Genomic DNA, 12,079 nt, shown 5'->3' with positions numbered 1-12,079 from the left:
GGCAGCTGCATGAGGAGAACCAGCAGTTCCTGCGCATCCCACGGAGGTGAGTCCTGCAGGGCCCAGCCTGGATCCCCTCTGCCAAGTGGGCTCAGCCCCTCGGTGGCTGTGAGCCTGGGGACAGCCCTCTGCTTTGTCAGTACTCTGGTTTTGAGAAGCCACTACTTGGCCTGCATGAGTGTGTGGTAACCCACAGCACAGGTGCCTGCCTGCCACCTGGGTGCTGCCAGCCCCAGCCCATCTGTCCTCATTGTGTGGTTTTCCTGCTCAAAGCATGGCACTGCTGGAGCTGGTGCATCCAGGCTGCCTAGTAAGTCTTTCCAGAGCTCTGTGGGTGGTGGATAGAGGGATGAATCCCCTATCTTAAATACTTGACAAATCTTAGCTTGAAAAATCAGTTTGTGAAATTTAGTGTGCAAACGATAGTGTCTTCTCAGCTAGTTGAGTTTAGAAGGAACAAGGGAAACAAATGTACTTAAAGGTGCTGAAAACAGGTGCACATGCATCTGGACTATAACCATTTTGGCAGAGCTGAATGTGTGGTGCTTGTGTTCTTGATGGATATTTACTACAGTAATGTAACTGCTCTAACCACTACTTCTGACCATTCACTGCAAAATGTGCTTGGTACAGGCCACGTTGGGATAGGACAACCAGTGCAGAGGACTTGAAGCAAGCTGAGAGGGAGAGCTTTCTCGAATGGAGGCGACAGCTTGCGCAGTGAGTATGTCATTCGTGTCTGGGTAAGTAGCTGGTGGGATTTGGAGACACAGGAAGCAGCGGAGTGTATTTATGCTGAGCCTATAAATTTAAAGGCTTATCAGTAGCTCCCTGTAATTGTTTTGGGAGGCTGGACAGCCCAGCCACAGTCTAGACACATCTCTGTGGTGAGCTCTGCATAGCTGTTGTGTGTGCACATTCTTGTACTGATTACAGTTAAAGTTCTTCAGTACAGAGCATGATGTTCTGCTCTTGCCCGTGAAGTGGGGAGTGGCGAATGTGTCTTACAAGAGCAACAGTGCTGCTCTGAATAGAGTGCAGTGCTGCCAGCCTGCATACGGCAGCTTGTGCTGGTCCAGTGCTGCCTTTGCTGGCCTGGAGAGTTAGGTAGTATCTGCACACACCCAGTGAACCCACACCTGCCCTGGGCAAAGTCCCTCGGGCGCTGGTAACAGTGAGTCAAAGGCTGTATAGAGCCATGTTCAGGTATCATCCCCAAGTTTGTTATTTTTCCCAGGTGGTGCTTAGTTGAGTAATAACTGCTGGCATTTGGGATAACTCCTCTGGTGTGTTATTGTGGCTTTGAATTTCACAGGCTTACTTCTGATGAGTGTTTGCTTTTTCCATCATTTACCACTTCTCCAGTGGCATGGTCAGGAGCCATTGTGTCACCACTGAACCAGTGACACTGCCACCAGTTACCTGGATGCAAAACTAGCAGAAATAGTACCTGCTGTATGAGTCTGATTGGATAGCTGTCTCTGAAACTAAAGCTTCCTGCATCTAAGGAAGAACTGGTGGTGTGCTTATTACCTGAAATGTGCCAAATATGATGCATATTCTCTGTTTTGTCTTAGCCTTGAAGAAGAAAAAAAGTTAATTCTAACCCCATTTGAACGAAACTTGGAATTTTGGCGTCAGCTTTGGAGAGTCATTGAAAGAAGGTATAGAATATCACTACTTTTTAAAAGTAATGTTTAATGTGTTTTCCTCAGTTGAAGCCTTTGAGTCAAGCTTCGAGTGTCTGAGCACAGGAAAAACAATTACAGTTAGTAGTGTTTTATTATCAGCACTGAAGTGATTTTGTTTTGAAGTGGTCAGAACGTGACATGGAGGAGGGCAGCTGCTCAGGGGTGTACGCTAGCTGTCAGCACTGCGGTTCTGCAGGTGGTTTGCTCTGAGTCTCTGATGATTCTTCAGATGCTGCTGCTCTTGGCCTCTTCCAGTAACTCTGTGTGGGAGGCCTCTTTTAAGAATATGTCTTTGAGGTCTTTTGCCAAGATTAACCCTTTCCCCCCTTTCTCAACTACACAGCTGCAGCCTGATGTTCAGGGGCAGGAGGCAAGGGAGATCAGCTAAATAACAGTGGAAAAGAAAGAGCCTCTGGGTCCTTGACCTCTTGCCATGCAGAGAAATTGCACAAAAGACAACAGCCTGTCATATCACAGAAATAGCTTTGTTTGCTCTGCTGAGCTGTAATACAATAGGAGTGCTATCTGCTACGTTAATCTAACTGAGGCATTTAATTTCACTAGTAATTAAGTTTGAGATCATCTCATCTGATTTTTCTAAAATTGAAAAATACTTCACCAGTGAGGTCATGATGAGCTAGTCCTTTCACAGAAGTGGCTTTGTACTGGTTGCTGCTGGGCCTTTGGCTGCGAGAGGCAGCTGGGTTGGGGTATCATGATCTGCAGCATGAGTGTATTGTGTATTTTGAGGTGGCAGGAATGATATTAATGCCTTTCTGCTCTTGTCGGAGCTTTTTATTTCATGTAGAGTGCGGATGCTGTCTCAGAATCAAATGGGAAAGTTGTCCAGTCCCTTACCTTGCTAGATAATTTGATCTGTTGTCAGCATTTTCTTGTGTTTGCTTCAAACTAGATCCCAGTGGTGTGATTCACTAACTTCTCTATATCTCATCCCACTACCACGGTGTCAGCTTTCTCTTGTGTTCATCTTTGAATTTCTCTAACTGTTCAGTACCTCTTTGTACCCACGTGGCTTATTAAGTGATTCCTTTGGGGGTTTTATTGATGTGTTTTGTTTTGGTTTTTTTAATGTATAACTGGCTGCCTAGTGAGCCTTGAAATTCTTCCATTCAACCCATGGTGTTCTGAAGCTGTGAGTGAACAGAAATCCCTTTCTAACAAATAGAATCAGTATATTGCAGGCAGTATTTTAAATTACCTGGAGAAGCTCTAGTGGAAGAGGGTGTAGTTAAATTTTTCCCCTCCTTTTGAAAAAGAAACATGGATGTCTCTGGTATCTGCAGCCAGTGCATTTAATTTGCATGTGGAACTGATGAGTGTTGCTCACATGTGAGGCAACCTGGTGTCTGTATTTGAAAGACATTTCCTAAAAGCACATTTGCAAGGCCTTGCTGGCAAGGGGGAGCAATGTGTTTTACTAGAGTCTAATTTTTTCATTGTGCTATGCTTTGTGTGACAAGAAGAGCACAAAACAAATTCTGCAGATGCCTAACAGCAAACACCTGATATCTGTAAGTCATTTGTGGGAGACTTTGTACATCTTGCTCCATGCCAAGGGGACAACTGTGTTCCCAAATATCTCACTGTGTAGGAAAACCACCTCTTCTTCATCTCTGTAGCCACCCTGCCGCGGTTTGGGGATGAGAATAGACAGAAATAAAGTTGTGTTATCACAGCTTTTAGTAACATTCTGAAGGATAGTATGCTGCTGCTCTGGTTCTTGCCTGATGAGCATTTCTGAAGGGTAGATGGATTGGCAGAGTTCTGCATGCTTGCTTTCCCCTTGCTACCTGTGCGGGAGAATTAGCCAAGTGAGGTGGAAATACTGTACAGCAGTACTGGCTTGTTGCTTAAGTGTGGCTCTGTTGGGGTGAGTGGGATGCCAAGATGCTTTGTTAATTCAGTAAAAGTACTTAGTAGGATAAACCAGTTAAAACCATTAAAATTCCAAGCAAAACCTAAAAGCGAATACTGTGCTGTGCCTTGCTGCTTTCTTTGAGGCAAGGTAAGAAAGAGTACTTTATGGGGCTTTCTTTTGTTTTGCAGTGATATCGTAGTCCAGATAGTGGATGCTAGAAACCCCCTTTTGTTTAGATGCCAAGATCTGGTGAGTAAACCACTTGAATGTTGTCTTAATTTTATTTCTTAGAGTTTATATGATTTATTTTTTGTTGAACACATTCAGCGAACTTGAAGCCGTTCTGGTGTTGTGCCTAACTGGGTGTCTTGTTATTTATGCAAGTATGCTGACATCAAATTCTTTTTCTTCAATGTTTTTTGATATTTCAGAGTGTTGTGGATTTAGAGGCAGTTATGCAGACATTGTATTGCAGATATTATATTGCTCCTCATTACACACTAGAAGTGTCTGCACTTAAAGGAATTTCTCTGTTTAAAAGCATAGTGGAATAAAAATGAGTGAGGAGTACTGTGCTGAAAGCAAAGGATCAAGAATTATTGAGGTGTCAACTTTGTAATGATAGACTATAGAACACAGTGCATCAGTGAGATACAAAATTGCTCAAATAGTTGATCTTGGGAGTTTCTGCTGTCAGGTGCTGATTAATATCTTGTCAGAGCTCTAAGCACACAAGGTGTTTGCACACATGGCCAGAAACAAGCTGTACCGCAGTAGTTGCATGCTCCAATTTGTTCTGTAGCTATCTGCTGAACACCAGTTCCATCTAGCCCAGGGGACAGTAAGCTTAGCTAGACTCGTATGGAGCTGGATGGGGTAACTGGTCTTGCTGCTCTTCTGTCACCTTGGGGGAAGGAGGAATCTAAACTAGAGTACATACTGATCCTTCTCTTGTTTTCTTCAGGAAAGTTACGTTAAGGAGGTCAGCAATGACAAGGAGAACATGATCCTGATAAACAAAGCAGATTTGCTGAGTGAGGAGCAGCGGGCTGCTTGGGCACAGTTCTTTGAGAAAGAGGGCATGAAGGTGGTGTTCTGGTCAGCTTTGGCAGAGTGCAAGCGGCTGTCTGGAGAAGCAAAGGTACTGTCAATGACCAGTTCCAGCTGGGTGTGTGCTGGCTGCCCCAATAACTTGTTTTGCAGTTATGCTTGTGAAATACTTGAGCACCTTTCTAGGAAAGGCCCAGTCCTTGTCTCGGGAAAAGATTATTCTAAGCACCTCTGCAGCCTTAAAACACTGTTTTAATGGTGATTCAGAGACAAAAGTGAGGAGAGTAAAATGGTGAACAAAGTGGTACATGCTTCAGTCACTGTAGTGCCTGCAATTTCTCTTTCAAAGTTAATGACTTGATAAATAATACTGAACTAGAATGTAAGTTTGTTCCTTGAGGCTGCTGCTGATCAGCTGCAGAAACAACCCTCGTAGATCTATTTGCAAACTCTTAACTCATTCAAAGAATTGGAATCCTTTCCAAAAGGGATGCTGTGAGGGACGTGTACAAAGGATTTTTGTTTATCTGTACAAAGGATTTTTCTCTCCCAGGGAGAGGAGATGTTTCTTGGAGAACCTAAAGTACCTGAGAGCCTTTCTTTGCGCAGTGGAACAAACTGTGCTGCTGCCCCAGGTTATGTGTTATCTGCAGATGCCACTTTCAGGTTTTACTGGGTTCATCTGTTACAGCCATCTCCATTCAGCTATGGAATATCCCATATCTCCTACTAAAAATACCTAGTCTGTTCAGCAGATTTACAGTCCTTGAATAAAGTGTTTTTACAGTTTAATTTAAAAGTGAGACTGAAATTCTTTGTTCTTTTTTCTTTTTTGGAAAAAAAGTTCAAAATATTATTGTTATGAAAAGGTGTTTCTTTTTGAATACTAACTGTTTGCAGGGAAGAAATGTAAGGAATTGGACTGAAAACAAGACAGCTTTCAATTATTTTGATGAAATATCTAAACCTGAAACAAAATGGCTTTGTGTTCTGAACATTTTGAAAAATTTACATTCATTCCTATTACTAGGAACACTTGATAATTTAAAAAAAAAAAAAAAGGCTGAACTCTGCTGCTGTGTGTAAGGCTGTCTGCACATTGCGTTGTGCTTCTGGAGAGAAACCTCTTAACAAATTCACAATGAAGCTAAATCCTTCTTGAAATAATTTTGTCATTCTCCTAAAATGGGCTGGTTGTTCCTACATCCTGCTTAAGACCCTTAAAAACCTGTGTGATGTAAGCATCGAATTGTCAGTCCTTGGGATCTGGCTGATGAAAACACAGTTCCCTGCGCTGCAATAACTGCAGTCAACAGCAAGACTTAGTGTCGTCTTTGCATTTCACCTATGGATTGCTATTCACACAGGAACCAGGCACTGAAGATGTAGCAGAGGACCTGAGTGATTCTGAGGATGGAAGCTCCAGTCAAGAAGAAGATGACACAGCACAAGATGGTGCAGAAAGCACATCCACAGAGAGTGCTTTGCAAACTGTCAACCAAGTTCTGGTTAGCGATAATGACAGTAGTGATGAATATGAAGACTGTGAAGATGATGAAGAGGAGGCCTGGCAAACCTGTTCTGAAGATGAAGGTGGGGACAAAGTAAATGCTATTGCTCCAGAGAGGATGGAAATCAGAACTGATGGTGCTGCAGTGCAACATGTGGTGCAGGAGCAGAACAGGAACATCAGGAACTTCAGCCATCTGGTACAGAGAAATGAACTGCTGGAAATATTCAAAACCATGCACGATGGACCAAGGGTGAAGGATGGGGAAGTAAATGTTGGGCTGGTGAGTTGGGCTTTGTGCTTTAATGGAACTTGCTTAATCTAAATTTTAATTCCATATACCTTCCATATCATCCTGTAGCCTGGCTTCCTATAAGGGTAAAAAAGCCTAGCAAACACAAATCGCTGAAGGTTTTGTGCAAAGATTAATTATGAAGTTCCTGGAGCTCAGTGTTCCCCACTGCATGCCTTATTTTTTTTTTTAGTACATTTTATTAAAGTACTTTTGTGTCAGAGCTTTGCCAGTCTCCTGGCACCGCCCTGCCTGGTGTCACTGTTTACCATTCCACTTCTTTGTCATCTAGGTGGGTTACCCTAACGTTGGCAAAAGTTCAACCATCAACACAATCCTTGGAAATAAGAAGGTGTCAGTGTCTGCCACACCAGGCCGTACAAAACACTTTCAGGTATTGCTGAAAAAGAGCATTGATCTTTTTATTTTACTTTTTTTTTCCTTTTCTTCCCCCCCCAGCGGAGAAGAGCTTCATTATGAACTAGTTGTAACCAAGTGGACTGACTGAGAACTGTTTGCCACCATGAACTCTGTCCAGCAGAGTTTAGGTTGGAGAGGGGTGGACTTGATGAATATAATTTGGGAACTACAGTTCTTGCTTCCAAACTCTTGGAAGCTACAGTTCAAGTCACTCGTGAGAGCTGCTGTGCAATGGGAGATATTTTCCATCTCCTGATTTTATTGAAGGAGCTTGGCTCTTTTTTTTTTTTTTTTTTCCAACACCAGTCATAAGGAGAGAACCTCTGAAAAGTGAGTGCTCCTTTGAATAGCTTAAGGTCACATTTTCAAACCATCCCTCTTGTCAGCAGTGCTGCTGTGAGTAAGTCTAATTATGCTGCTGTTTTCATATTGATCAGGCTTTTAATTTTGAGGTAGCAACTCCAATGCTATAATGTGCATTGTGGGATTTGTGCTTGTGCAATCTCCTATCTGTTTCCATAGGTCCAGCATAGTTTCTGGAGTGCTTCCTGCCCTCCCATCAGAGTGCTGAGGATCTTGCTGCCCCCATCTGGACATTTTATTTATAAACCTTGGATGTGCTGCTGTCTTCCACATCAGATTTCCTTAATTAATTGGCTGGGGCCAGCAAGGCAGATGTCTATGTTAGTGGAATTTCTGCTTATTCTCATTTGCATCCTTGTTCCATCTATGCATTCGATTAATTTTTGTTGTTGTTGTTATTGTTGGATTTTTTTTTCCTTTCTCCTCCGTGGACACTGACTTGCCTTGGTGAACTCATTGGTTATTTGTTGCGTAGACCCTGTATGTGGAACCTGGCCTGTGCTTATGTGATTGCCCTGGTCTGGTGATGCCATCTTTCATCTCTACCAAGGCAGAAATGATTTGTTCTGGAATTCTGCCTATAGACCAGATGAGGGACCATGTCCCACCCATTTCTCTAATATCCTTTGCATGGGGTTTCTGCAAGTGTCTGTAAGTGCTGGATCTGGAGTATGCAGTGCAGCGTGTTCCAGCCCTGCTAGGGGCACCTGTGCTCATGTGTTGGGGGTGGTGGGATCACACATGGGAAAAAACAGCCCTGCTGTATTGGTCTTTCCTCATCTCATTTCAAGTTTGCCTTGTTGTCAGACTTGCATCATTTTTTTTTATTGTGATAAAATCCAGAAGTTATTCTTAATGTCTGCTCTTGGAGTGACTAGGGCAAGGTTACTTGTGTAGCTGAAAATCACCGGGTGGTTTCCTTCACTAGCTTACGTTTGCCAGCATATCCCACGAAACATTTTGGAAGCAACCTATGGAATAAATATCATAAGGCCAAGGGAAGATGAGGATCCAGATCGAAAGCCAACAGCTGAAGAGCTGCTAACAGCATATGGATGTGAGTGGTGGTCCCTTTAAAATCTCTTGCCTATGCTGTGAGCAGGGTCCTAAGGAGAACTCTTTAAAGTGAGGCCCAGCTCAGGTTTGTCATGTGTTGAACTTCCCCATTCAGACTTGCCCCCCTCTTTGGGGGGGCTTATGTTAGCAGCTGATCTCATGTGTGTGCTGCAGAAGTGCTGTGGCATTTCTGTCATAGAATCATAGAATGGTTTGGGCTGGAAGGGACCTTAAAGATCATCTAGTTCCAACCCCTCTGCCATGAGTAGGGATACCTTGTCTGAGAGATAACAGTGATTGTGTTGAAGATGTTAGTGAAATGCCCTGCCAGTCTGTGTAGTCTGGTGTGGTGCTGTCATCCTTTTAGATACCTCCCATCAACTGTGTCTTGAATTAGACTTTGAAGAATGCAGTGAAGTTTTATCTCCCTTGTCTGATTCTCTGATGCAGTTAATCTTCTGAGGCCTTAAAACAAAAATAAAAACCCAGCAGGTTTTCTGGTGGTAGGGAGATGTCAGTTCTCATGATTCCTTTCAGGTTAGGATGCTTCTGCAGTCCCTCTGCAGTCAGCAAAGTTCCCTTTTTTCCCTGCTTTCCCCAGCTGCTTTCTAGGGGAGTTTTTTTGAGAAGGGCACAAATGTGCACTTAGGCAGCAGAGAACAATGTGTTAATTCTCTTGTATGGACACAGAATGTACTTTGGATTTGTCTTCCAGATATGAGAGGCTTTATGACAGCACATGGACAGCCAGACCAGCCAAGATCAGCTCGATATGTGTTAAAAGACTATGTCAGTGTAAGTGCTTCCTACAAGTGGGTTTTCTTTCCTGCTAGGAGGTGAATTGAAGGCTTCCCTGGAGCATGTAGAAGTACAATACAGTGAATTCTGTTTCTCTGCATAAAATTGCCATATATCAAAATAATCTTTAAATCAGACTATTTTTATGTTTTAAAAGAATAAATGGAATTTCTCAAGCTGCTTACTCTTAGAAAGGCGATTGCTTAAAAATTAGATGCTGACTAAATAAATTGTTGTATCTCTAAAATAGGCAGCAGATATTCAGGAAACAAAGCCACCTTGTGTAGTTGGACCAGTATTTGGCAGTAAGCACCGCAGTTCTGAGTGTTGTAATACTGCATGCTCGTACAGCACCCCTCAGCAGCTTAATGAGTATTTCTTAATAGGATACTCCGATACTCCTGAGAGTTTTGCACTTTATGGTTTGCAGCCGAATGAAGTGGTGCTTTGAAGTAGAGGTAGAATGCTGCTTTAACTTAGAAGGAAGTCAAGCCAGTTGTTCCCTGGGAGGAGAAATCAAGTGTAGTGATAGTCTGCCAGTGTGAGCCCCTAGACTTGCAGGGCTGCTCTTAGCTTTGGAGTTGTTTTCTTTCCTCTCTGGGTCTGTCTCTGGGTTTTTTTTGGTAATAACTGTATCCCATTGCTTTCACAGGGGAAGCTGTTATATTGCCATCCACCTCCTGGCATTGACCCAGATGATTTTCAGCACCAGCATCAAAGATGCCCAGAGAGCAGAACCATGCGAGCCTGTGGACAGGTGAAGCCTGAGAAGAATACCAAAGCAAAACAAATTGAAAATGTGGTGGACAAAACATTTTTCCACCAGGTAAATTCTGGAGGAGATTTATTCTAGGAGTTTTTACAGCAGCACTGGTGTGTCATAGTTATTGGGAGAAATAGCTTCAAGGATGGAGGGGTGCTGGGTTGAGTTAATGGTATTAGATGCCATTGGCATCTGCAAGTAATTTCTACCCAAGAGTGCTCTGTTCTTCTTATTATCTCCTAAATCACTGAGAATGTCCTAGGTGACTGAAGGATAGCTAATGAGGTGTGCATAGTTGATTTTTAAAAGGTCAGTGGGGTGACCTCATCATTATGGGCCCAACATCAATCTTGAGCAAACAGGAGAGTGACTGGGAAGAAAGACAAGGAAGGAGAGTGATGTGACACAGCAGCCGACCAGGAACGTGATTTTGGACTAACAGGTCCTTCAAACCTTTAACTCTTCTTTCTTGAGACGTCATATTTAGGGGTTGTGATAAGCATCTTTAAAACATTTGGTTTAGTACTACATGGTTGTTTTGACTCGGAACCTGAAATCAGATTAAAAGAACACAGAAATGGATTTAAAAATCTAATTGAGAAATCTCAAAATGAAGTGGAAAATGGGAATCTCTCTTAACTTGTGTGCTTTTTGTTAGGTCCCACAGGCATCTGTTTTGCCCCTACACTACTGAAAAAAAATATTAATGACTCGTAGTGAAATGTCAAATCCATAACTGATTAAGTCTGCCTACCTGACAAAGATCAGAACAGGGTGTCTAGCAGTGAAGAGGACGGGTCATAGAGAGCATGATCCTTTCTGCTTGGTTATCTGGATATGAGCAGTATTTGTTTCAGCACAGCTAAAGACAGTCATGAATTCTGAAAGCAAGAACTCAGGCCCTTTTCAAAAAACAGTGAGCTGTTTGGGAAAACTCTGACCTGGAAAGAATTTTTGGGGTTACCAGACTCTTCCTCTGGCTGCCCATAGTGCTGGCACAAGCTGTCAGCCCTGGCAGTGCTACCCATGCTCCAGACTTGAACAAGTTATTTTGGTCCCTGGCTTTCACAGACACCAGATTTATTTGCAAAGACAATTTGTTGTGTGCAAAGCAGAGACGGAGAATCAATCCTAGCGCTGTAGCTAATGTCTGTCAGAGCTCAGTGTCTCGTCAGTGCTCTGCCTCTGCTTGCAGTGGTAAGTGCTGAGGACCTGGTTGCAGACAGAACTGGAGTGTGCTGGCAGGCTTTGACTTAGCTGCCTGGTGTGACCTTTTCTGTAGCTCTGGAGCTGGGGGCTGAGCAGGTCTTGACAGGTTTGAGCTTCCCTGTGTCTGATTTTTTTGATGTATCACAGTTCCTTGTGGTTAAACATCTTCTCATCAGTCACTGGTGATTATGTCTCCTCTTCCAGGAGAATGTTCGTGCCCTGATGAAAGGAGTCCGGGCTGCAATGGGATACCGGCCTGGCAGCGGCCTCGTGCCTGTGAATGCACCCAATTCTGGGAATGTGGTAGGAAAGCCCTGGAAAAAACATGGAAACAGGAACAAGAAGGAGAAAATTCGCAGGATCACTAAGCACCTGGAGGCTTAGCTGTGGCACTTGTATCTGGCCTTTCCAGGGCAGGGACTGCACTGTCCTGCAGGCCTGAACTGAGTGGGGAAAAAAGGTTAAGTGGGCATTGCTAGCTCACCTGGGAGATCTGTGCTATGGATTGGCCTGGGCGGGGGATGAGATTGGCTTTGACAGCTGGAGCATCATCCCATCTGAGGACAAAAGAGACCTGGCCCTGAAGCCAGCCCAGACGTTTGACTGCTGCTGAAACATCCTTTCAGTGGGAGCAGATGGAGCCATGCGGGAATGTTTTTTCCTTCCATAAGGGATGTATTTTATAGCTGTTGGGATCAAAGGAAACCCTGTAAAACTGACTAAAATCTTTAAACAGTTGAACTTCAATGAGTAATGTTTGTTACATTTTGAGACACTATTGCTCTCTTTTTTTTTTCTTCTTTTTTTTTTAAGCTGGTTTGTTGATTTGACAGGACACTTTATAGTGTGTTGAAAAATGAGGTAAAAAAATCTTTATTGCCCTCTTCCTTCTCTGCTATATCAGCCCTATTCTGTAGAATCTGGTACTGAAACCACTCCCTATCTCTCAGCTTAAGGCAGAGCAGAGCACAGCACACTGTACAAGGAAAACACTTTTATGTCCTTTGCACGGAGCTGGTATCAGTTGTTTTTCTGTGTGACTACCCTT

The 12,079-nt window shown here is 43.3% G+C and overlaps 1 protein-coding gene across 1 annotated transcript; it reads left to right on the top strand.

Annotated features, from left to right (window-relative positions):
• Nucleotides 1-8: 8 nt before the first annotated feature.
• On the top strand, nucleotides 9-11,708 carry LSG1 (large 60S subunit nuclear export GTPase 1; the record flags this gene model as incomplete). Its single annotated transcript, XM_010175188.2, has 12 exons — nucleotides 9-46; nucleotides 634-720; nucleotides 1,578-1,664; nucleotides 3,759-3,819; nucleotides 4,535-4,711; nucleotides 5,988-6,413; nucleotides 6,715-6,816; nucleotides 7,681-7,824; nucleotides 8,139-8,262; nucleotides 8,977-9,056; nucleotides 9,712-9,885; nucleotides 11,236-11,708. Coding segments are annotated over 12 exons (1,680 nt in total), but the record flags the coding sequence as incomplete, so codon positions are not given.
• Nucleotides 11,709-12,079: the final 371 nt, after the last annotated feature.

The sequence above is a fragment of the Antrostomus carolinensis genome, unplaced genomic scaffold (assembly GCF_000700745.2).
Source record: "Antrostomus carolinensis isolate BGI_N321 unplaced genomic scaffold, ASM70074v2 Scaffold55829, whole genome shotgun sequence".
Taxonomy (NCBI): domain Eukaryota; kingdom Metazoa; phylum Chordata; class Aves; order Caprimulgiformes; family Caprimulgidae; genus Antrostomus; species Antrostomus carolinensis.
The sequence above is the reverse complement of the archived record's forward strand: the minus strand, read 5'-3'. Positions and strand labels throughout refer to the sequence as shown.